A 26,996-nucleotide genomic window follows, 5' to 3' on the forward strand; every position below is an offset into this window, starting at 1 on the left:
ATGGAATGCCAATCGCTAATGCGTCAGTGCAGTGAGGAGATGTCCGACAGCGTCGAAGATGACGACGAGGAGACGCCGCTCGGCTTATTGTCCTTCACCGGCGGCTGGGACCTGGAACAAGCCATGGGATTCAACGGCGAACCACCCAAGCTGATTCGATCCTGTGTGCATCAGCTCGTCGAAGCCCAGGCGCACAAACAACCCGATGCGCCTGCGATCCACGCCTGGGACGGCCAGTTGACCTACGCAGAGCTGGATTGCGCTGCCAATAGGCTGAGCCATCATTTGGTCCATGTCGCTGGCGTTCGCCCGGCCGACCTGGTCCACGTGTGCTTTGAGAAGTCTGTGTGGTTTTTCGTGTCGATTCTCGCCATCAACAAAGCTGGTGCGGCTTGGATCCCGCTGGATCCCTCACACCCTCTTCAACGTCAGCAACAGATTGTCCAACAGACCCAAGCCCGTCTGGCCTTGGTTTCACCCTCCAATGCCGCAACGCTCACCAGCTTGGTGGCAGAGGTCATCGAGGTGACGCCTGCCCTTAATCAGAAGCTGATTGACGATTTCGGGCTTGCCCCGCCTGCGCCCGATGTTGCAGTTACTCCAGACCATGCGGCATATGTTCTTTTTACCTCTGGAAGTACTGGTATCCCGAAAGGCTTCGTTATGGAGCACGGCTCTGTGTGTACAAGCCAAACTGCCATCAGCAGCAGGCTTGGCCTGACATCGAGTGTCAGGATACTGCAATTTGCTTCCTACGTCTTCGATCTTTGTATTGGAGAAATTGTTGCTCCTCTGATCTCCGGAGCTACCCTTTGTGTGCCATCTGAAGACGCCCGTATGAGCGGCCTGACTCAATTCATCAACGACACCAACGTCAACTGGGCCTTTCTCACCCCATCATTCGCACGGACATTAAGGCCGGAGGACATGCCCGGCCTTGAGCTTTTGTTGCTTACGGGAGAGGCTGTCGGGCGGGATGTTTTCGAGACTTGGGTCGGGAAGCTACGCCTAGCAACCGGCTGGGGCCCTGCTGAGACCTGTGTGTTCAGCACCCTCCACGAATGGAAGACAGCCGACGAGTCGCCGCAGACGGTCGGTAGAGCTGTGGGAGGCTTCTGTTGGATCGTCGACCAAGATAATCCGCACAAGTTATGCCCAACAGGTTGTGTCGGAGAGGTAGTTATCCAGGGACCGACGCTGCTACGCGAATATCTGTCGGATCCTGTCAGAACCGCCGCAGCGACTATGACGGAACTGCCCAAATGGGCACCGCAACAAACTTCGCCATATTGGAACCGATTTTTCAAGTCCGGCGACCTTTGTTACTACAACGCCGACGGAACCATCGAATTCATCAGCCGCAAGGACACGCAGGTCAAGATTCGTGGCTTACGAGTCGAGCTCGGCGAAGTTGAGCATCACCTTCGAGAGGCTCTCGAGGGAGTGAAACAGGTCGTGGTGGACGTTTTCAAAGGCGAGGCGGCAGTGAGCCTGATTGCATATTACTGCATGAGCGATGATATGAAAGCCGCTGCTGGCGTCGATCCCGACGCGGACAGCGTGCTCCTCCCGCTTACAACTGAACTCAAGGCGCAGATGATGGATGCCATGAGCCAGTTGAGCGTCAGCCTTCCTGACTATATGGTTCCCACGATGCTCTTTCCATGCAGATACATCCCATCGATTACATCTACAAAGGTCGATCGAAGCGGACTTGGTCGCATGGCGACCACTCTTTCCCGCGACAAACTAGCGGAATACTCGCTCGCAGATAGCGAGAAGCGGGCGCCGGTTACGGAGATGGAAGTACGGCTACAAGAGATGTGGGCAACGACATTAAAAATCCCCGCAGAGTCCATCAGCCGAGACGACAGCTTCCTTCGAATTGGCGGTGATTCTATTACTGCTATCCAGTTCGTCACCGCTGCAAGCCACGTCAGCTTGAAGATTTCCGTCAAGGATATGTTTGCCGATCCTCGATTGTCGGTTGTCGCCACCAAAGTCACAGAACTCCAGGAAAAAGAGACCTATGAGGTGGAACCGTTCGCAATGCTACCCAACAGCGAGATCGACACATTCAAGTCAATTATCCGGGAAGACTGTGATCTATCCAGCGCACAGGAGATCGAGGACGCCTACCCCTGCACCAGTGTTCAAGAAGCGCTGATGGCGCTGGCCGTCAAGGAGCCAGGCTCCTATATTGCCAAATACGTCTACGGCCTCCCTGCGAACACGGATATCGTCCAGTTCAAGGACGCCTGGAACAAGACGCTCGAGGCTTGCGGAAACCTGCGGACTAGGATCGTGGCTCGGGATGGAGTATCGATCCAGGCTGTAATCCGCGAAGAACCCATTTGGGAACCGACTGACGGTATCGACGTGAAATCCTTTATGGACTCCGCAAAGTCTATTGAGATGCAATATGGTCTGCGATTGTGCCGCTATGCTATCGTCACCGAAAAGAGCGGCCAGCGCTACTTTGTACTGATTATCCATCATGCCATCTTTGATGGATGGAGCCTGAATCTTGCGCTCGGAACTCTCTACGGCATATACAGAGGACAACAGATACCAGAACTACAGCCATACTCCGGATTCATCAACTACACAAAGCAGCTCGACCAAGACGCCGCTGAGCTGTACTGGGGGGCACAGCTCGAGGGAGCTCAACGAGCCACATTCCCTCGCACTGATACTGCACCGGACTCGAAACAGGCCCCCGACAAGCAGACCAACCGTGTTATGAAGAAGGCCATCTCGATGACCATGCCGAAAAATAGCCCTGCCACCAAGGCGACGATTCTTCGGGCGGCATGGGCGATGGTGCTTGCGCGGTATTGTGACACTGATAACGTCTGTTTCGGCGCAACAGTGTCTGGTCGACACGCGCCGGCCGCCGGTGTCGATATGATGACGGGGCCTACGGTCGCAACTGTCCCAGTGCGGATCCGTGTGGGCCAGCACCTCTCAGTCTCTGGCTATCTCCAAGACGTTCAGAAGCAGGCGTCAGAGATGGTGGCATATGAGCAATTTGGCCTGCAGAACATCTCCAGGCTCAGCCCCGAGGCGAAGGAGGCGTGCCAGCTATCAAGTCTGATGGTTATCCAGCCCGTGCAGCATATCGCTTCTGAAGGCGTCGAGTCGGACGCGGTCCTCCAGGCTGCGGGCTCGGAGGTATACGGAGACCAAGATGCACTGGAGGGCTACTTCACGTATCCGCTGGTCTTCCAGTGTTTGACCCACGAAGACAAAGTCGACCTGCTCTTTGCATACAACCCGCAACTTGTACCTGAGGGCCAGCTCCATGCGCTCTCCCACCACTTTGAGCATGTCGTCCAGCAGCTGGCAAAGCCAGGCGATGCACCCCTAGCCGGGATATCGATTTCCAGTGACTGGGACTTGCAACAATCCATTCAATGGAACACCGCCGATGCTCTTCCAGTCAACGCCTGCGTGCACGAGCTGATTTCTGAGCGCGCGATTTTGGATCCCGATTCTGAGGCCATTGCCACATCCGACGGCAGTCTCACATACGCTGAGCTAAACCGCTTGTCGTCTCTTCTAGCCACACATCTTTCGCAGCTGGGCGTGTCACTAGAGATGCCGGTTCCCTTCTGCTTCGAGAAGTCATCGTGGGCAATCGTTGCAATGATCGGCATTATGAAGGCTGGCGGTACATTCATTCCCGTCGATCCCTCTCATCCAGCAAGTCGCCGGCAGGCTATTATTGAGGAGGCCAAGGCTCATTTTTTGCTGGTGTCACCGACAACAAAAGAGTCTTGCGAAGGCATTGTGGAGAATGTCATCGAGTTGTCGGATTCATTGATAACCAGCCTCTCTCCGACTATCGATGATACCATTTTTGCAAGGCCCGCGCCTTCAAATGCAGCCTATATTTTATTTACCTCGGGATCGACAGGCAAGCCAAAGTCATTCATCGTGGATCATGCTGCTTTAAGCACCAGCACCGTCGGACACGGCAGAGCCTACAGCTTAAGCGGGGAATCTAGAGTCTTGCAATTCTCCAGCTTCATATTTGATGTCAGCTTGAGTGAAATCCTTGAGACTCTCGCATTCGGAGGCACAGTCTGTATACCATCTGATGTTGAACGACTACAAAATATCGCAGGCTTCATCAACCAGACCAAGGTCAACACGGCGCTGTTGACATCGACGTTCCTTAGGACGTTGATCCCGGCTGATATCCCTTCGCTTAAGCTGCTGATCTTCGTTGGCGAGGCGCCAGCGAGAGATGTTCTGGATACGTGGTACGACCACGTTACAGTGGCTAACGCCTACGGTCCATCTGAAATCTGCGTGTTTTGTTCTTCACATGTATACCAATCGCCAGTCGATGAGCCAGCCGCCACAATTGGCCGTCCCTTTGGCTGTGCCGGTTGGATTGTCGAAGCTGATGACCACCAACGCCTCGCCCCTATCGGATGTACCGGAGAGCTTCTGGTGCAGCGGCAGATGGCCCGGGGCTATCTGAACAACGAAGAGATGACCAACGCCGCATTTATTAAGAACGTGGCCTGGCTACCGCAATCTTCGGCCCAAGACACGAGGCAATTCTTCAAGACCGGCGACTTGGTGCGATATCGATTCGACGGTACCATGGAGTACCTTGGAAGGCGAGATACGCAAGTCAAGGTTCGTGGCTACCGAGTTGAGCTTGGCGAGATCGAGTACAACATCAAGCAGGCTCTACCGAATGTGGACTACGTTGCTGTTGACGTGTTTCATCGTGATTCTCGCGAGGCACTTGTCGCCTTTGTCAGTTTTAAGGATCAAGAAACAAAGAACGACAGCTTGAATCTCTCAGAGTGGCTTCTGTCAATGGATGAACCCCTCAAAAGCTCGTTCAGGAACCTCACTGATGATTTGAAGCGGGTGTTGCCGGCCTACATGGTTCCGACTCTCTTCCTGCCTCTTCAAGCCATGCCATTCGGAGCCACGCTAAAGTTGGACCGGAAGAGACTTCGCGAACTTGTCAATGCTCTGTCGCAGGAAAGGTTGAATGAATTCTCGCTCGGTAGCGAAGAGAAGATGGACCCTACGACTGAGATGGAGTTTACGCTACGGGAACTCTGGGCTCAGGTCCTCAAGATCTCACCGGAGCAGATTGGCAAGCACGACAGTTTCCTGCAGATTGGCGGCGACTCCATCACCGCAATTCAGTTATCTTCCCTGGCACAGCAGCACGGCATTAATCTGACGATTTCTGAAATCTTCGAGGAATCGCGACTCAGCCGGATGGCTGCCTACGCCAAGGGTGCCGAGGGCGTCAAGTCGTACGAAACCGAGCCTTTTGCTCTGTTGACAAGCGGCGAGCTCACGGCCATCAAATCGACCATCAAAGAACAGTGCGGTCTCACGAGCGAGCATGATATTGAGGATGCTTACCCCTGCACCAGCATCCAGGAAGGCTTGCTTGCCCTAACAGTCAAGCAGCCAGGATCCTACACTGCCAAGAACGTCTATCATCTCCCAGATCATGTCGATGTCGCACGCTTTACTGCTGCTTGGAATCGAACGCTCGAAATCTGCAGCAATCTACGTACGCGGATCGTGTGGCAGAACGGCACCTCTGTGCAGGCTACTATTCGCGAAGAAGCCAAATGGGAAGCCACAAATGGTATGGATCTGCAGACCTTTATGAATGGAGCCGGGTCTTTGGAGATGAATTATGGAACAAGACTGTGTCGCTATGCCCTCATCGCTGAGAAGGGTCAGCGGTACTTTGTGCTTGTTCTTCATCACTCGATCTTTGACGGCTGGAGCATCAACATTATTCTGGGCACTCTTTACAGTGTGTACCAAGGTCAATCTGTTCCAACTCTGCAGCCGTTTTCCAACTTCATCAACTACACCACACAGCTGGACCAGGTTGCGTCTGGCGCGTACTGGAAGGAGCAGCTGCAAGGAGCCCAACGAACCACGTTTCCCAGGACGGACTTTGCCACGAGGCCATCGAAAGTGGTCAGTAGGGTCATGAAGACCTCAATGCCAATCCCGAAGGCGGCGAACGCTTCCATCACCAAGGCGACAGCCCTTCGAGCAGCCTGGGCAATGGTTCTTGCTCGATACTGTGATACCGATGACGTCTGCTTCGGCACTACAGTATCGGGTCGCCAGGCCCCTGTTCCTGGCGTGGATATGATGACAGGGCCTACTGTGGTCACAGTGCCTGTGCGAGTACGCCTTGAGAAGGAAAAGCTCGTCTCAACCTACCTACAGGATGTGCAGCGGCAGGCTTCAGAAATGGTGGCATACGAGCAGTTTGGTATAAGACACATTTCCAGCGTCAGCGAAGAAGCCAAGGAGGCCTGCGACTTCTCCTGCTTGCTGGTCGTGCAGCCAGTGCAGCAGATAGTTGAAGCGAGGAAGACCGACGGCAGCGCCATTCTTGCCCCGGCCACCTCCGATGATTACACCGAAGACGAGGATGCATACTACAGCTATCCTCTCGTCTTAATGTGCCTCACCTTCGAGGACCATATTGAACTTGAGTTTCTCTACCACGCCAACGTTGTGGACGAGTCGCAGCTCCACGCACTCTCCCATCAGCTCGACCACGTTTTCCAGCAGCTCTACACGCAGGATGAGAGCCAAGTTGGATCCATCTCTATCGCTGGTGATTGGGATCTGCAAAATGCGATCAAGTCAAATGATGCTGAGCGCGATGTTGTTAACGCCTGTCTGCACCAGCTTGTCTCAAAGCAAGCTCGAATCCACCCCAACAACATCGCCGTTGACGCGTGGGATGGAAGACTTACATATGCACAGCTGGACCAGGCTGCAAATAGGCTTGCCCACCTTCTCATCGACGATTACGGTGTGCAATCAGGTGATTTTATCCAAGTTTGTTTTGAGAAATCTGTCTGGTATATTGTTGCCATTCTGGGTATCAATAAAGCTGGTGCCGCTTGGGTCCCTCTTGATCCCGCGCACCCCCGTATACGACATCAACAGATCGTTCAGCAAACAAACGCAAAGATTGCAGTAGTTTCGTCTGCTAATACTGCATCATGCGTGGGTCTTGTTCCGCACATTGTGCCGTTAACACCGGCCTTGAACGACAAACTCGCGGCACGATCGGAATACTGGAGTGTACACCCACCCGCAACCGACGTCAATCCGTCTCATCCAGCATACATCCTCTTTACTTCCGGCACTACTGGCGTACCTAAGGGTATAGTCATGCAGCACCGTGCTCTTTGCACTAGTCAATTGGCACTCGCGAAGAAGCTAGACATTACACCTGACGTCAGACTGCTGCAATTCTCTGCGTATGTTTTTGATGTCTCCGTTGGTGAAATCGTCGGAGCCTTGGTATCTGGAGCTTGCATTTGCGTGCCTTCAGACCATGACCGTATGAATGACCTGAAACGCTTTATCAACACTAAGAACGTCAACTGGGCTTACATCACTCCCACGTTTGCCCGTACGCTCAAGCCCGATGACCTACCCAGTCTTAAGCTATTGATGCTAGCTGGTGAGGCTGTCAGTCAAGACGTCTTGGAGATGTGGTTTGGCAGGGTGCGTCTTGTCAACGGGTACGGCCCTGCTGAGACTTGCGTGATCACTTCGGTGTTTGAGTGGCAATCCGTTAGTGAGTCGCCGGTGAACATCGGATCCCCGGTGGGTTGTTACTGGTGGGTCGTCGACGCGCAAGATCCCCAGAAGCTGGTACCTACGGGTTGCATTGGTGAAATTGTTGTTCAGGGCCCGAATTTGCTACGCGAATACCTCGACGATGCAGCCCGAACTCAAGAAGCCGTGGTGACCTCACTTCCACAGTGGGCGCCGCAGCGTACCGCTCCCAATTGGAACCGGTTCTACAAGACAGGAGATCTGGGCTACTTCAACACAGACGGCACAATCGAGTACGTCGGCCGCAAAGACACGCAAGTCAAAATTCGCGGTCTGCGCATCGAATTAAGCGAAATCGAGCAAAACATCCGCACCTGTCTTGAAGGAGTTCAGCAGGTTGTGGTGGAAGTGCTCAAGACCGATGCCGGCTCAAACTTGATCGCTTTCTTTTCGTTCAGTCAGGACAAGCGAGCCAGCCAAGATGCCAGGTCCGAAGACGCCTTCCTCACACTCACGCCTGACTTGGAAAGCCAGCTCACTGCTATGGTCGGACAGCTGCGGGTGTCGTTGCCCCAATACCTGGTCCCAACTGTCTTCCTCCCTTGCACTTATTTGCCGTTCACAACATCAGGCAAGCTGGATCGTAAGGTACTTCGCAACTTAGTATCAGCGCTCGGCACGGACAGATTAACTGAGTATGCGCTCGCTGGTGGAAAGAAGCGAGCACCAGAAACCCCAATGGAGACCCAGTTGCAAAGTGTATGGTCAGAGGTGCTCAGGGTCTCGGTTGATTCTATCGGTCGCGATGACAGCTTTATGGCACTTGGTGGCGATTCGATTACCGCCATCCAGTTAGTCACTCTTCTTCGCGACCAAGGGATGATGATTACTGTTAATGACATCTTTACGGACCCGCGACTGTCAGCTGTTGCAGCTAAGGTCTCGGATTCGGATGGAACATTGACATACGAGTCCGAGCCGTTCGGCATACTTCCAAGTGGCGATGTCGAGGCAACCAAGTTGACTATACAAGACCAGTGCGGGCTCGAAAGTACGGAAGTCATCGAGGATGCCTACCCTTGCACCAGCCTTCAAGAAGGACTGATGGCACTGGCGGTCAAGCAGCCGGGATCCTACATGGCGAAGTATGTGTATTCTCTTCCCGCTGATCTTGATGTACCTCGGTTCAGAGGTGCGTGGGCTCAGACGGTGGAACTCTGCACCAACCTGCGTACACGGATCGTGGTACAGGACGGACTTTCGGTTCAAGCTGTCATCCGCGAACCAGCAAAGTGGGAATCGTCGGACGACAGTGATCTAAGCTCCCTTATGCATCCATCAGATCCCATAACAATGCGGTATGGGTCTCGACTTTGCCGATATGCCCTTGTCACCGAAAACAACAAGGCATATTTTGTCCTCATCATCCACCATGCCGTCTTCGATGGTTGGAGCTTGAACATCATGCTGGGTACGTTGCATAGCCTCTACTGGGGGCACTCGATTCCCAAATTGATGCCCTATTCTGGCTTCGTCAACTACACTACCCAGTTTGATCATGCTGCAGCCAAGTCATACTGGAGTGCCCAGTTGGACGGAGCCCAGCGCGCCACGTTCCCGAAGACGGATATTAGACCAACAAAGGCGAAATCAGTCAGCCGCGTCGTCAAAGAGACAATTCCGTTTGCGAAGTCAACAGATGATTCGATTACGAAGGCCACGATCATCCGAGCCGCGTGGGCGATGGTCCTCGCCCGATACTGCGATAGTGATGATGTTTGCTTTGGTACGTCAGTGTCTGGCCGTCACGCGCCAGTTCCAGGTGTCGATACTATGGCTGGACCGGCTGTGGCAACGATCCCTATCCGAGTGAGACTAGACCAGGAGCAATCAGTCTCGACGTTGCTACAAGGCATCCAACAACAGGCCTCGGAGATGGTAAAATATGAGCAATATGGAATGCAGAACATTTCGAGGATCAGCCAGGACACCAAAGAAGCCTGTGACTTCTCTAGCCTGCTGGTTGTGCAACCTGTTCAGCACATGTCAGCGTCCAATGACGCACAACCTCTGCTTTCGGCCGGTCCCGAGATGTACAAGGACGAGGAAGCAGTTGATGGTTACTTCACATACCCATTGGTCCTCCAAGCTTTTACTCACAATGATCATGTTGAATTGGTCCTCATCTTCAACCCCGAGATCATTCCGGAGGCACAACTTCTAGCGCTGGCACAACACTTTAATTCCGCCGTCCAGAGCCTGCTTCAAACCACTGCGGCGCCTCTGCGCGACATCTCGATTTCCAGCGACTGGGACCTAGGAAAAGCCCTCGATTACAACGTTGAGGACCCGGAAATCATTCGCTCTTCGGTGCATCAGCTCGTCGAGCAACAGGCACAGCTACGGCCCAACGCTGCGGCTATCCATGCCTGGGACGGTCAGCTAACATATTCTCAACTGAATATGGCTGCAAACAGGTTGGCTCACCACCTAATTGATGTTCTCGGAGTCCGAGTTGGCGATCTAGTGCATACCTGCTTCGAGAAATCCGTGTGGTTCTTTGTCGCAATGCTCGCCATCAACAAAGCAGGTGCTGCTTGGGTTCCGCTAGACCCCTCACACCCGATCCAACGCCAGCAGCAGATTGTACAGCAGACGCAAGCCAGCTTGATATTAGTCTCGTCCGCCAATGTTAAGAAGTGTGCTGGCTTGTTGCCCGAATTGCTAGAGGTCTCAGGTACCCTAGACGAATGGCTCACGACTCAACGAGGATCCCCACCATCGCCGGCTTCTGACGTTACTCCGGACCACGCGGCATATGTTCTCTTTACTTCCGGAAGTACGGGAACTCCTAAGGGCCTTGTGATGCAGCATTTTGCTGTCTGTACTAGCCAAACAGCTATCCGGAAAAGGCTACGCTTGACGCCATCTGTCAGGATACTGCAGTTCGCCTCATTTGTGTTCGATCTCTGCATTGGTGAAATCATTGGACCTTTGATTGCTGGTGCTACACTATGCGTTCCCTCCGAGGAGATGCGCATGAACGGCCTCAAAGATTTTATCCGGGATCAGCAGATCAACTGGGCCTTCCTCACTCCGGCCTTTACACGCACTCTGCAACCGGACGATGTTCCTGGTCTGGAGCTGCTGCTGCTGGCAGGTGAAGCTGTGGGTCAGGACATCCTCGACACCTGGTTTGGAAGGGTCCGTCTTATCAATGGATGGGGACCTGCAGAGACTTGTGTGTTTAGCACTCTCCACGAATGGGCTTCAACATCTGAATCCCCCCTCACAGTCGGTCGGCCGGTGGGCGGTTTCTGCTGGGTTGTTGACCCGGCTGATCCTCAAAAGCTAGCCCCGACAGGCTGTGTGGGCGAGGTGATGATCCAAGGACCAACTCTCCTACGTGAATATCTCGCAGATCCAGATAGGACCGCAGCTTCTTCTGTCACATCACTACCACAGTGGGCGCCGCGTCGCGAATCGCCGTATTGGAAGCGATTCTTCAAATCTGGGGATCTCTGCTTCTATAATTCAGATGGCACGATCGAATTCGTCAGCCGTAAGGATTCACAGGTCAAGATTCGTGGCCTCCGTGTGGAGCTCGGCGAGGTTGAGCATCATTTGCGCACAGCCCTCCCAGACGTCAAGCAAATCGTTGTGGATGTTCACAGAGGCGACGCTGGTACCAACCTCGTTGTGTACTACTGTTTCGAAGATGACACTCGCACGGGATCCAATCTCGACGCTGGCAGCATCTTTCTCCCACTTACGGGCCAGCTCAAGGACCAAATTACTGCCGTTGTGGGCCAGCTCAGTGTGACGCTTCCTAGTTACATGGTTCCGACAATCTTCTTCCCCTGCCGATTTATGCCATCAATTACATCAACGAAGTTGGATAGAAACGCACTTAAGAAGTTGACAGCCACCCTTACCCGGGAAGAATTAGCAAAGCAGTCGCTCGCAGACGGCGAAAAACGCGCCCCCGCAACACCCATGGAAGTTCGCCTGCAACAGATCTGGGCTACGATTCTAAAGATCCCGACCAGTTCAATTGGCAGGGACGACAGTTTCCTTCGTCTTGGTGGCGACTCAATTACAGCTATCCAATTCGTGACAGTGGCAAGCGACGCTGGCCTGGCCATTACGGTCAAGGACTTATTCGCTGATCCCCGGCTGTGGGCTGTGGCAGAGAAAGTCGTCGAGGGCGAGGTCACGTCATATGAGGCAGCACCATTTAGCATGCTGCCGGATGGTCGAGTCGAGTCTCTCAAATCCACAGTCCAAGCTGAGTGCAACCTTGCGAGTGTCGATGAAGTTGAGGACGCCTATCCTTGTACGAGTCTCCAGGAAGGCCTTATGGCTCTAGCAGTCAAGCAACCAGGTTCGTATATTGCGAGGTATGCATACCGCCTTCCTGATGAAGTCGATACCGGCCGCTTCAAGATGGCGTGGAACCAAACCGTCGAACAATGCGGGAACCTACGGACAAGAATCGTATCACAAGACGGTACCTCGATCCAAGCCGTCATTCGCGAAAAAGCGATGTGGGAGCCTACCGATGACCTTAGTCTTCGTGATGTCATGGAAAGCACGAAGAAGGTCAGAATGGAGTACGGCTCGCGACTATGTCGATACGCTCTTATAACCGACCCTAGCGGCCAGGAGTATTTCGTCCTGATAATTCACCATGCTGTATTTGACGGCTGGAGCTTGAACATCGTCCTTGGAACCCTATACAATCTCTATCACGGCGAATCGGCCCCAACCTTGCAGCCGTACTCCAGCTTTATCAATTACACCACCCAGCTCGATCATGCCGCAGCCAGCGCATATTGGATGGAACAACTGAACGGCGCTCAGCGAGCTATGTTTCCACTGACGGATCCCACACACCCGGCCGAGCCAGCGAGTCAAGTCATGAACATGAAGATTCCATTCTCTGAGTCTTCCAACAGCTCAATCACGAAAGCAACTGTCCTTCGTGCTGCATGGGCTACAGTCCTTGCGCGCTATTGCGATACTGACAATGTCTGTTTTGGCACGGCTGTTTCTGGGCGTCATGCCCCAGTCTCCGGGATTGACAGGATGGCTGGACCGGCTGTAGCTACAGTACCAGTACGAGTACATCTGGACCGTCAAAAGACCATCTCCAGTTTCCTTCACGGTATCCAAAAGCAAGCATCCGACATGGCGACTTACGAACAATTTGGTCTCCACAACATCTCCAGGCTCGGCCGTGATATTCAGGAAGCCTGCGACTTTACGAGCTTGTTGGTTATCCAGCCAGTGGAACATGTAACCTCCGGAGGCGACGAGAACAAGCCCATGCTGCTTCCAGTCGGCTCGGATGAGTACGAAAATGAAGAGTCGTTACAGGGCTACTTTACATACCCACTGGTTCTGCAAGCATTGACACATGGGGACCATGTCGAACTGATGCTCATCTATAACCCTGCTGTCATCCCTGAGCAACAGCTGCGGACGTTCTCGCAACATTTCGAGCAAGCGGTCAAGCAGCTACAAGCTCCGGGCGATGCTCTGATGGATACCGTAACTCTTGCCAGTGAGTGGGATCTGAAGAAAGCCATCGAGTTCAATCCGGAAGATCCCAAGATCATCGAAGCCTGCGTGCACCAGCTTGTTGAGATACAGGCGCGACGCCAGCCCAATGCGCCAGCTATTCACGCTTGGGACGGCGAGTTAACGTACTCTCAATTGGATAGTGCTGCTAATCGCTTGGCCTGCTATCTCGTCGATGCCATCGGTGTCAAGCTGGGTGATCTTGTTCATCTCTGCTTTGAGAAGTCGGTCTGGTTCTTTGTCTCACTGCTAGCTGTCAATAAGGCCGGTGCCGCATGGGTCCCGTTGGATCCATCCCACCCAGCACAGAGGCAGCGACAGATCGTGGGACAGACTAAAGCCACTCTCGCCCTTACATCGCCAGCCAATTTCGCCAGATGTGCTGAGCTGGTGCCAAGTGTGATAGAGGTCATGTCTGAACTCGACCAGGAGTTGATGGAGGAGTTTGGCCGCGATCCCCAGCCACCTGTCGTGGCCGTTTCCCCAGATCATGCCGCCTATATCCTGTTTACATCAGGCAGCACAGGAACTCCAAAGGGTCTTGTCATGCAGCATGGTGCCGTTTGTACCAGTCAGACAGCTATTGGAAAGAGGCTCGGTCTTACCTCTGAGGTTAGGATCTTGCAGTTTGCTTCCTTTGTCTTTGACCTGTGCATCGGTGAGATCATCGCACCATTACTGTACGGAGCCGCATTGTGCATTCCATCCGAGGAGACCCGTATGAGTGGCCTAAAGGACTTTGTCAACGAGACCAAGGTCAACTGGGCCTTCCTGACCCCCTCATTTGCGCGCACTCTCCAGCCTGCAGATTTACCCGGACTGGAGCTGTTGCTGCTTACAGGTGAAGCTGTCGGACGGGATGTCTTCAAGGCCTGGGTTGGAAAATTGCGACTAATTACTGGCTGGGGTCCTGCAGAGACGTGTGTTTTCAGCACCTTGCACGAATGGAAGACAGCAGAGGAGTCGCCGCAAACTGTCGGCCGGCCGGTCGGAGGCTACTGTTGGATCGTTGACCCGGATGATCCTCAGCAACTTGCTCCAACGGGGTGTATTGGCGAGGTGGTCATTCAAGGCCCTACTTTACTCCGCGAATATCTTGCAGACCCAACTAGGACCCAGGCATCAACCGTTGCTTCGCTTCCTGGATGGGCTCCCCGCCGGTCCCTACCCCGCTGGAACCGGTTCTTCAAGTCAGGAGATCTTTGCTATTACAACCAAGACGGTACTATTGAGTTCGTTAGTCGAAAGGATACCCAGGTCAAGATTCGCGGCCTTCGTGTCGAGTTGGGCGAGGTCGAACATCACATACGCGCATCCCTAGGGACAGCACGCCAAGTCGTCGTGGAAGTGTTGAAGACCGACACTGGAACGAACCTTGGAGCGTACATTTGCTTCACTGACGATACTCACCGGGGCACTGTTACCGCAGAGAGCATTTTCCTTCCAGTTACTCCTGAGTTGAGGAACCAGTTGATGGCTCTGGTAGGCCAATTGACCGTGACCCTGCCGAGCTACATGGTCCCAACAATGTTCTTCCCCTGCAAGTTCATGCCCTCTATTACTTCGACCAAACTGGACCGAGGTGGGCTCAAGCGTCTGACAGCATCACTCAGTCGAGACTCTTTAGCTGGGTTCTCACTTGTCGATGGTGAGAAACGCGCACCAGCAACGCCCATGGAAGCCCGTCTCCGAGACATATGGGCGACAGTCCTTAAAACGCCTGCTGCTTCTATTGGACGCGATGATAGCTTTTTGCGTATTGGTGGCGATTCTATTACAGCTATTCAATTTGTAACAGCTGCGCGAGAAGCCGGCTTGGCTATTACGGTCAAGGACATTTTCACCGATGCTCGGTTGTCTGCCATTGCTGCTACAGTCACCGAAACCGACGACATAGAGCCATCCGAGTCTGTACCGTTCTCTCTATTAGCAGATATCGACGTCGAAGTTGTCAAGTCGACCGTCCGAGAAATCTGCGAATTGTCAAGTGGGCAGGATATCGAAGATGCTTATCCTTGCACAAGTCTCCAAGAAGGCCTCCTCGCTCTAGCGGTCAAGCAGCCCGGCTCGTACATCGCCAAGTACGTCTATCGTCTGCCTGATTCTATCGATCGAGCTCGCTTTGAAGAGGCTTGGAGTCAGACCGTCAATATCTGCAGCAACTTGCGTACGAGAATCCTGCTCCAAAATGAACACTCGATCCAAGCTATTATTCGAGAAAAGGCAACGTGGGAGTCAACACAAGGACTCGACTTGCGATCCTTTATGGATACTATGATGACTGTCAAGATGGAATATGGGTCGCGGCTATGCCGCTACGGTTTCGTTGCTCAAGAAACCGGCGAGCGTTACTTTGTGCTAATGATCCACCACGCTGTATTTGATGGCTGGAGCTTGAATATTGCACTTGGTACATTGTATGGTATCTTCGCCGGGCAGCCCGTCCCAGCACCACAGCCGTACTCCGGGTTCATCAACTACATCCAGCAACTTGACCAAGATGCAGCCAACGATTATTGGACCGAGCAGCTGGAAGGAGCTCAACGTTCTATCTTCCCGAGGGTCGATCTTGCGGCAGACTTGAAGCCGGCTAGCCGCATTATGAAGCACAAGATCTCATTTGACTCTACAAGCAACGATTCAGTCACAAAGGCGACAATCCTACGTGCCGCATGGGCGGTAGTCCTAGCGCGGTATTGCGACTCTGACGATGTCTGCTTCGGCACGACAGTATCCGGTCGCCATGCTCCGGTTCCAGGCGTTGATAGAATGGCCGGACCGGCTGTTGCTACTATTCCGGTCCGTGTCCGACTAGACAGCCAGAAGGGGGTTGCAGACTTCTTGGAGGGGATCCAACAACAAGCTGCAGATATGGTCGCATTCGAGCAGTTTGGTCTACGAAATATCTCCAAGGTTAGCCAGGCGGCCAAGGAAGCTTGCGATTTCTCCAGCTTGCTTGTCATTCAACCTGTGCAGCACATGACTGCCAAAGATGAATCCGTGGGAGCCGATCCTCTGCTCTCGGCTGGCCCAGACTCCTTCAAGGACGAGGAGGCCGTCGAAGGCTACTTTACTTACCCGCTGGTCCTGCAATGTTTCACACACAAAGACCACGTCGAACTACTTCTCATCTTCAACCCCAACGTCATAACCGAATCTCAATCACAGACCTTGTCGTATCATTTCGACCGTGCTGTTCAACAGCTGCTATTGCACCGAGACGATGCGCTCTTGGACAAGATATCCATCGCCAGCGACTGGGATTTGAAGATGGCACAAGACTACAACCCGGAAGAGCCCCAGATTATCCAAACATGCTTCCACCAGCTCGTCGAATTGCAGGCAATGTATCAACCCAAGGCCTCTGCTATTGAGGCTTGGGATGGTCAATTAACATACGCCCAATTGAATGGAGCAGCAAACAGGCTGGCTCACCACCTACGAGATACTTTCGGGGTTCAGACAGGAGACTTTATTCACGTCTGCTTTGAAAAGTCTGTCTGGTTCTTTGTGGCTATTTTGGCCGTCAATAAAGCAGGCGCCGCGTGGGTGCCTCTAGACCCCTCGCATCCACTCCAGCGCCAGCAGCAGATTGTCAAGCAAACTGGCGCCCGTCTGGCTCTCTCATCGCCCGCCAACGCAAAGAGATGCGCCAGCCTTACACCGCTGGTAGCGACTGTGACCTCTGCGCTTAATGAGCAGCTTACAGCCGAGCGAGGGTCCCCAATTGCGCCGGTGTGTGGTGTCACTCCGGATCATCCAGCCTATGTATTGTTCACCTCTGGAAGTACGGGGACGCCTAAGGGTCTCGTCATGCAGCACGGTGCTCTTTGCACTAGCCAGACAGCTATTGCCAAGCGGCTCAGGTTGACGTCGAAGGTCAGGATCCTCCAGTTTGCGTCCTTCGTCTTTGATCTCTGTATCGGCGAGATCATTGGCCCTTTGCTTACGGGCGCCACTCTGTGTGTGCCTTCCGAAGAAGTGCGAATGAGTGGTATTAAGGAGTTCGTCAATGAGATGAAGATCAATTGGGCTTTCCTGACGCCCTCTTTTACACGGACCTTGAAGCCGACAGATATGCCTGGGCTCGAGCTTCTTCTACTTACTGGCGAGGCTGTTGGCAGGGATGTCTTTGAAGTTTGGGTCGACAAACTACGTCTTGTTACGGGCTGGGGACCTGCGGAAACCTGCGTTTTCAGCACCCTCCATGAATGGAAGTCGGTAGCGGAATCACCCCAGACTGTGGGCAAACCGGTTGGTGGTTATTGCTGGATCGTTGACCCGCAAGACCCCCAAAGGCTCGCCCCAACAGGGTGTATTGGAGAAGTCGTTATCCAAGGTCCAACCTTGCTCCAGGAGTATTTGGCAGACCCTGTCCGGACTGCCGCAAGCACTGTGACCAAGCTCCCATCCTGGGCACCACACAACACGTTGCCAAACTGGAACCGGTTCTTCAAGTCCGGCGACCTGTGCTATTACAATCATGATGGCACTATTGAGTTCGTGAGCCGCAAAGACACGCAGGTCAAAATTCGCGGCCTTCGTGTGGAGTTGGGCGAGGTCGAACATCACCTTCGCGCCGCATTGCCAAATGTGCGACAAGTCGCGGTCGACCTCTTCCAGGGAGAATCAGGAGCCAGTTTGGCTGCATATTTCTGCTTCAGTGACGAGACCCGTACATCAACCGGAGGCGCCGAGTCAGGCACTGACAGCATCCTGCTGCCGCTCACAGATGATATTAAGAGTCAAATCACAGCAGCTATCGGTCATCTATCTGTCACTCTGCCTAGCTATATGGTGCCGGCAATCTTTTTCCCTTGCCGGTACATGCCTTCAATCACATCGACCAAGTTGGACAGAGGAAGTTTAAAGCGATTGGCAGCAACACTTAGCCGGGAGTCGCTGGCCAAGTACTCCCTCGCAGAGGGCGAAAAACGAGCTCCTACAATGCCTATGGAAGTGCGTGTCCAACAGGCATGGTCAACAATCCTGAAGATTCCCACGGAACAAATTGGCCGGGACGATAGCTTCTTCCGAATTGGCGGCGATTCTATTACCGCCATCCAGTTCGTGACTCTCGCAAGAGAGGCAGGCTTGACGATTACTGTCAGGGACATTTTCACCGATCCTCGACTATCAGCCGTAGCCGCCAAGGTCGTCGAAGACGAAGGGGCGACGTTTGAAGTACAGCCTTTCAGTCTGTTATCGAACACTTCTCCCAGCGCAATCCAGTCTAGTGTCCGCGACGAGTGCCATCTCTTGAGCAACCAGGACGTCGAGGACGCTTATCCTTGCACGAGTCTCCAGGAAGGTCTCATGGCTCTGGCCGTCAAGCAGCCTGGTTCATATACCGCCAAGTATGTCTACCAGCTTGCTGATAATATCGACACTGCTCGTTTCAAGGCAGCCTGGAACCAGACATTAGAGCATTGCAGTAACCTGCGCACAAGGATTGTGGTCCGAGATGGTGTTGCTGTCCAGACTATCGTCAAAGAACAGGCTGTCTGGGAACCCACAGTTGATGGCGCTGATCTAAACTCCGCCATGACCTCTGCAAAGACAATCCACATGCAGTACGGATCGAGGCTCTGCCGATATGGTCTCGTTATCGATCGAAGCGGTCGACGATTCTTTACGTTGATTGTTCATCACGCGATCCTCGACGGCTGGAGCTTAAACTTGGTACTGGGTGTTCTCTCGACCCTTTACCAGCGAGCACCAGTTCCGGCATTGCTGCCATACTCTAGCTTTGTTAACTATACAATTCAAGTTGACGAGGCTGCGACCAAGTCATACTGGGCATCGCAGTTGGCTGGAGCACAACGCGCTGTCTTTCCTCGCACCACCATGTCGGCTGACTCCAAACCGGTCAGCTGTATCATGAAGACAAGCACACTGTTCCCCAAGTCAATGGACACCTCCACCACGAAAGCCACCATCGTGCGCGCCGCATGGGCGATAATGCTGGCCCGGTATTCTGACACCGATGACATCTGCTTCGGTACAACAGTTTCTGGCCGCCACGCCCCTGTACCCGGCGTGGATAGCATGCCTGGGCCGACGATCGCGACAGTTCCGGTCCGATTGCGGCTTAACAAACAGGAGCCGTTGTCAAACCTCCTCCGAGACATTCAGCAACAAGCCTCAGGGATGGTCGCATATGAGCAATTTGGCCTCCGAAATATCGCCAATATTAGCCCAGAAGCCAAGGAAGCCTGCAACTTCTCAAGTTTGCTCGTCATCCAACCGATGCAACAGATGGCTTCGGGAGATGGCACAGATGACGCCATTTTCGTTCCCATCAACCCTGACGCTTATGATGCAGGTCAATCGCTCGAGGGATATTTCAGTTATCCCCTTGTCGCCTTGTGCATGATATATGGCGACCGCGTCGACGTGGACCTTGTCTATGACTCCACTGTCGTGACCGAGTCGATGCTCGAGGCATTTTCTCATCAGTTTGACCACGTTATCAATCAGCTGTGCACGCAAGAGCAGAAGCTTCTTGATGACGTGAACGTTGCTAGTTCCTGGGATCTGCAAAAAGCAGTAGATTGGAACCAACATGACAGCGACTTGGTCATTGCCGATGCCTGCCTTCACCGACTCGTCGAGGAACAAGCGCAGCGCCGGCCAGATGATCCCGCTGTTTCTGCATGGGACATGGAACTTACCTATGACCAACTCAACAAGGCTTCAAACAGAGTTGCTCACCTTCTCATCAATGGCTTTGGCGTTACGCCAGGCGACCTCATCCACGTATGCTTCGAGAAGTCGGGTTGGTATATTGTCGCTATACTAGCCATCAACAAAGCAGGTGGCGCCTGGGTTCCTCTCGACCCAGCGCACCCTACTTCACGCCACAAGCAGATTGTGGAGCAGACGGGTGCAAAGATTGCCATAACCTCGCCGACTTATGCCGATATATGTGGTAACTTGGTGCCATATGTCATCGAGTTGTCGACAGCCTTGGACAAGAAGCTAGAGAAACGATCGAAGAGACTGAGCATGCGCCCACCAGCAGGATATGTCTCGCCTGCCGACCCAGCCTACGTCCTCTTCACTTCCGGCACTACTGGTGTTCCCAAGGGCTTAGTGATGCAGCACCGCGCTGTCTGTACTAGCCAGCGGGCAATCAGTAGGAGACTTGGGATCCAACCAGGCGTCAGGATGCTGCAATTTTCTGCACATGTCTTCGATGTGTCTGTGGGCGAAATCGTAGGCGCCTTGATTTCCGGTGCCTGTGTCTGCGTTCCGTCTGACCACGACCGAATGAACAACATAAAGGAATTCATTGTCAATAAGGATGTCAACTGGGCATTCCTTACGCCTTCTTTCGCACGCACGATTAGGCCTGAAGATGTTCCTTGCCTCAAGCTCCTGCTATTATGTGGCGAAAAGATTGCCCAAGATGTATTTGACACATGGTATGGCAAGGTGCGCCTCATCAACGGATGGGGACCTGCAGAGACTTGCGTCTTCAGCGGTCTCCACGAATGGACGTCACCAACCGACTCTCCGCTCACAGTTGGGCGGCCCGTCGGATGTTCATGGTGGATCGTGGACCCTCAAGACCCAACCCGGTTGGTGCCCAATGGCTGCGTCGGCGAGATGGTTATCCAGGGCCCAACTTTGTTGCGCGAATACCTCGCAGATCCGACTTCGAACGCGAAAGCTCTAGTGACTTCACCAGAGTGGGCGCCGCAGCATACATCACCTCATTGGAGTCGATTTTACAGGACTGGAGATCTCGGATTCTACAACCATGACGGTACAGTCGAGTTTGTCGGTCGCAAAGACACACAGGTCAAGATCCGGGGTCTGCGCATTGAGCTTGGTGAAGTGGAGGAACACATTCGTACTGCTCTGCCGGGTATCAAGCAACTTACCGTCGACGTTCTTGAGACCGATCGTGCTCCAACCCTCGTCGCCTATTTCTCTTTCAGCGATAAGAGCCGGGCCATCAGTCCCGACTCTGAGGGAGACTCTGAGGGAGCCTTCATCCCTCTCACGCGCGATTTGGAAAGCCAAGTAACTACCATGGTCGGACAACTTCATGTATCCTTGCCTCAGTACATGATCCCGACAGTTTTTATCCCTTGCAGCTACTTCCCTTTCACCACTTCTGGAAAACTGGACCGTAAGGGACTTCGTACCATGGCAGATACTCTGACACCGTCAGAAATGGCCAGCTACGCACTGATTGGCAGCAAGAAGCGAGCTCCCGAGACCGACATGGAAGCTAAGTTGCAGGCACTTTGGTCTGACATTTTGAAGATACCTACGGAATCCATTGGCCGAGACGATAGCTTCATGTCACTTGGTGGTGATTCTATTGCTGCGATCCAATTGGTTGCTCTAGCTGGCGAGCAAGGGATCTCTCTTACCGTCGCTGACATTTTCAAGGACCCTCGCCTGGTTCAAGTCGCAGCTGGAGCTTCTCTCTCAGGAAATGAACAGCAATTATTGACCATGGAACCCTGGGCCATGATTCCCAAGGACACGCGCTCTGAAGTCCTCCGAGAGGCCAGCAAGCAGTGTCAAGTCGACTCGTACTTGATTGAGGATGGTTTCCCATGCACACCATTGCAGGAGGGTCTGATTGCACTTGCCGAGAAGCAGCCTGGCTCTTACATGGCACGCTTCGTTCTTGAGCTTCGCAAGGACGTCGATCTCATCCGCTTCAAGTCTGCCCTACAAGCCACACTATCAGCGTGCGCCAATCTACGTACGCGGATTATCCTCTCTACACGGGGCATGATGCAGGTTGTGTTGGACGAGGAGGCCACCTGGCGCGATGTTGAAGGATCTTCGCTTTCCGAAGTCCTGAAATTACCGATGGTTCACGTGGGCTATGGAACTCCTCTGTCCTATTTCATGCTCGCTTCCACAAAGGGCCGCAGTCACCTAGTGTGGGACATGCATCACTCCATTTACGATGGATGGACGCTTGGATGTATGCTTAGCATTCTCCAGAGCTCTTATGATGGCCAGGAGCATTTCAAGCCTCTTCTGCTCAGTCACTACGTCCATTACGCGCTGTCGTCCAACGCAGATGATAGACGACGCTTCTGGCTCTCACAACTCGAGGGAGCGAACACGGCCAAGTTTCCGGACGACCGCACTACCCTTTCCGAGACAAGCTCCCCGAAGTTGTTCACCAGCGACATCCACATCCCCGAGCACCGCACCGCCAATATCACAACATCAAGCCTTTTGCGCGCTGCTTGGGCAATCGTCCTCGCCAAGTATCTGGAGACTGACGATGTTGTCTTCGGAAGCACCGTCTCTGGACGTAACGCGCCTGTTCCGGGCATGCAGGCAATCCTCGGACCAACAATCGCCACCGTTCCTGTGCGTGTCCGCGTGGGTCCCGCGTCTACAATCGCGCAGTTCTTGTCTACTGTGCAAGAGCAAGCAAACGACATGATCCCCTTCGAATACACTGGCTTGCAGAACATTTCCAAGCTCAGCAACACGGCTCGGGAGGCATGTGACTTCCAGAATCTCTTGATCATCCAGCCATCTATGAAGGTGGAAGCAGGGGCAGAATCGGCGTTCGAGCTTATCGACACCGATGTACCTGGCACAAAGACCACAAACGAGAGCTACGATACCTACCCGCTCGTTTTCCAGTGTGTACTAGGCGAAAATGGAGGCATAACCATTACCGTCAACTACGATGCTCAGCGGGTTTCGTCAGAACAGATCCAGTGGATGTGCAAGCATTTCGAACATGTGGTTGCTCAGTTGGTCACCAAGGATACAAGCCTGCCTCTCTCGCAAGTCGACCTTTTCAGCCCCCACGACGTGAAGCAAATTCACATGTGGAACAACAACAAGATACCGGAGGCCGTCAATGCCTGCGTTCACGACCTCATCTCAAAGCAAGCTTCCCGCCATCCCAACCGTGAGGCCATCTTCTCGATTGCGGGAAGTCTCACCTACGGTCAGCTGGATCGAATCTCGACCCAGCTTGGCATTCACCTATCCCAAATGGGTGTGAAGCCAGGGACAATCGTACCGATGTGCTTGGAGAAATGCAGGTGGGCGACTGTTGCACAACTCGCAATTATGAAGGCCGGAGCTACGTTTATGCCACTTGACCCGTCACACCCACACAGCCGCCGCCAAGCACTTGTCAAGGAAGTAGATGCCTCCTTCATGATTGTGTCGCCTACCACAGCGTCATCCTGCGCGCACATGACGTCTGAATCTGTCAATCTCTCGGACTCATTCATGTCGAGACTACCTAGGCTGATCAACCCTGCGATGCGTCTTCCGAAGTGCAGCCCTCAAAGTGCAGCCTACGTCTTCTTTACGTCAGGCTCGACAGGCAAACCAAAGGGTGTCGTGCTCCAGCACTCTGCAGTGTGCTCTAGTATCAAGGGACATGGTACGGCATACGGCCTTGGCCCTGAATCGCGCGTCTTGCAGTTCTCCAACTACATCTTCGACGGCAGTATAGCTGAAATCTTCACTCCTCTCGTATTTGGCGGCACTATTTGTGTCCCATCTGACGCTGCCCGACTGGAAAACATCACCGGCTTTGTTCAAAAGGCTCGAGTCAACGTTGCTATGCTGACTCCGTCATTTGCGAGAACCCTCCGGCCTGAAGAGACCCCTGGTATTACAACATTGGTCCTTGGTGGCGAAGCAATGACGCAAGACAATTTGGAAACCTGGTACGGACGTGTGAAACTCATAAATGCATACGGTCCGACCGAAGTCTGCGTCGACGCTACCTCACACGTTTTCCAGTCTCCCGGAGAGTCAGCATCGACTATTGGCCGCAGCCAGAATTCGACATGTTGGATCGCTGATGCGGAGGACTACCATCGCCTAGTCCCTGTTGGCTGCGTGGGTGAGCTTCTTGTGCAAGGCCCTACCCTGGCACGCGGCTACTTCAATGACATGGACAAGACGACAGCTTCGTTCATTGAGGATGTCAACTGGTTGCCCTCTTCCTTTTCTGGCGTGCCAAAGAGGTTCTACAAGACAGGAGATTTGGTCAAGTACAACTACGACGGCACAATCCACTACATTGGGAGAAAGGACACGCAGGTCAAGACCCGTGGCCTTCGTATCGAGCTCGGCGAGATTGAGTACAACATCAAAGCAGCCCTCTCCGCCGTTGAAAATGTGGTGGTGGATGTGATTCGCCAGGATTCAAGCGATCTACTGGTCGCCTTCATCAACTTCAACAACCTTGGTGATGGAGGAGATAAAATCAAGAAACCATTCGACCTTCGCACTTCAATTCTCGAGCTGGATCCGGCCATGCAAAAATCGCTTACTGCCATAGCGGGGTATCTCAAGGATGCTCTTCCAAGCTACATGGTTCCCGATATCTTCTTGGCTCTTGGAGACATGCCATTCATTTCTTCGATGAAGCTCGACCGGTCACTGTTGCGCCAGCAGGCTGTGGCCATGCCCACAGAAGAGCTCTTGACATACAAGGCTAGCCGACGAGCGGCATTCCGCGAGCCTTCAACTGCGATACAACGCAGCCTTCGTGGCCTATGGTCAAGGGTTCTCTCGGTCCGTGAGGATTCTATCAGCATTGACGACAACTTTTACTACCTTGGCGGTGATTCTATTCAACTCGTCACCCTAGCCAAGTTCATTCACAATGAGCACAACGTTGCACTGGGCCTGGGTCTTTTGAATGATAAGAATTTGACCGTCAGCGGCCTAGCCGACTTCATCGAAGACGCAGACGTCAGGGAGAGAGAACCCGAAAAGGTTGACCTGATGGCTGAGCTATCAACCATCCTAGACACTACCTTATCCAGGTGCTCAGAGGGCTTTGCCGCGGGTCGCCCTTCTGCACTTCCCCGACGGGCGAGCATCTTCCTCACTGGAGCAACTGGATACCTCGGTACAGAAATTCTCAGGCAACTTTTGAACTTGCCGACCGTCGCCACCGTCGTCACTCTGGTACGCGCCACTTCTGCGCAACAGGGACTGGAGCGAATCAAAAAGACAGCGCGCATTGCCAAGTGGTGGGACAACAACAGAAATCACGCTAAGCTCGAGGTCTGGACTGGTGACCTTTCGCTTGACCAGCTAGGTCTAAGTGACTCGAATTTGGAACGGCTGTATGGCGTATCTAGTGGCAAGAATATTGATGCCATCATTCACAACGGCGCAGTTGTTAACTGGAACGCCGACTACGCCAAGCTCCGCGCAGCGAATGTCAACTCTACTGTCGACCTGATCAAAGCAGCAGAATCATCCCCCATCAAGCCTAGACTCGTCTACGTCTCCGGCGGTGCCAAGATCGACATCCACGCAGACATGTCCGCTAACGCCACCATGCTCGCGCAAAGCAACGGCTACAACCAGACCAAGTTCCTCTCAGAAGCCATCATTCACAAGATTTCTTCAGAGCTTCCAGCAAATCAGAATCGCCTATCAACCGTCAAGCCGGGCTTGATCATTGGCACTGTTGAGGAAGGAGTCGCCAACACGGACGACTTCATGTGGCGAGTTGTCTCGGGTGCAGCACAATTGCAAGCCTATCCTCAAGAGCCAAGCAACCATTGGTTGCAGATTTCTGACGTACACACTGTTGCCGAAACCATCATCAGCCATATTCTCACCACCACCTCGGTCACGCCCTTTGTCGAGGTTGCTAATCGCATGCCGGTTGCTACTTTCTGGGACAGCGTAAACACCGGGCTAGAAACACCATGCGAGCCAATGCCTCTAGAAAAGTGGATTCCTCTAGCACTTGAACATGTGGAAAAGGTCGGAGACAGCCATCCATTGTGGCCAGTTCAACATTTCCTCGGTCACTTGGGCGCGCCCCTTTCACCTACCGAAACAACGCCCCAACCAAAAGAGTTGCTGCCCCTACAACGTGCAGTTAGGAGCAACATCAAATACCTTGCGCAGATTGGATTCGTCCCATCTTCGACTAGCCAGGCAGGATTGCTAAAGACGGACCGCATCCAACGTTCCACAATGTCTTAAACACCAAGCAACGTGGCTAGTAACACCAGCCCTGTTACAACTTAGCTTTTCTTTATATTTTCTTTGTTTCATCGGCGTATTTTTTGGTCTTTTTGTCATTCTCCTTACGAACACGTTTCATTCTTATCGATTGGAATTTGGGCTTGCACATTTCACTGTCTTAGTATTTTATTGAATTATCTAGTAATATATATCGCGATCCAAATTGATTTTGCTTTGGCATGTTGATAGTGTTCCAACACTGGGAATTTTTGCACGGTCGTTACTAGGCGTTTCAAGACGTATCGTACTCGAGCTTTTGACATCAATCCTAGACGTGAACCGATGGAGATGCGACAGCGGATCGGCGAGGATAGTAGAGTGTGTTTGACAGATCGTCATTAAAAGAACACAGCAACGGGCTGGGATTTTGCTACTAAATAACGGGTCCCACGTCGACTTAGTGGAATAACCCGACCTGTGTTTGTGTAAAGAAGAGAAATGCTATACAATTCCGAATTGTATGTTTCTCATGCAGCTTCAGAAGTCACCATTGAACCGTGTGCGAAAGATATGTAGTTCAAGCATCCAGTGCATTTGATGAGCCGATTGTATCTTACCTCAAAGCCTGGAGTAGCCAGAATCTCGACAAAAAACAGCCTTGGACAGAGCGGGAACTCAAACATTCGTCTAGCCCTGGGCCAAGGTTATAAACACCGAGATGTTTCCACTCTCATATTTCTTGGCTTTCAGATCCCCTTGGACGATTTCCTGTCCCACCCATGACTTGCATGTGCTTCTTATCGCTCAACTCACAACCACCACATGAGACTGGCTAGTTAGCGCAAGCGTACACATTG

General features: G+C 53.0%; 1 protein-coding gene across 1 annotated transcript; it reads left to right on the plus strand.

Annotated features, from left to right (window-relative positions):
• On the plus strand, positions 1–26,341 carry BGZ61DRAFT_554670 (non-ribosomal peptide synthetase; the record flags this gene model as incomplete). The annotated part of the gene is made up of 1 exon (XM_046255588.1): positions 1–26,341. The coding sequence occupies one exon, from the start codon at positions 1–3 to the stop codon at positions 26,155–26,157; it is 26,157 nt and encodes an 8,718-aa protein (XP_046111418.1). The 3' UTR covers positions 26,158–26,341.
• Positions 26,342–26,996: the final 655 nt, after the last annotated feature.

This window comes from Ilyonectria robusta (genome assembly GCF_021365365.1).
Source record: "Ilyonectria robusta strain PMI_751 chromosome Unknown BGZ61scaffold_2, whole genome shotgun sequence".
In the NCBI taxonomy this organism is placed as follows: domain Eukaryota; kingdom Fungi; phylum Ascomycota; class Sordariomycetes; order Hypocreales; family Nectriaceae; genus Ilyonectria; species Ilyonectria robusta.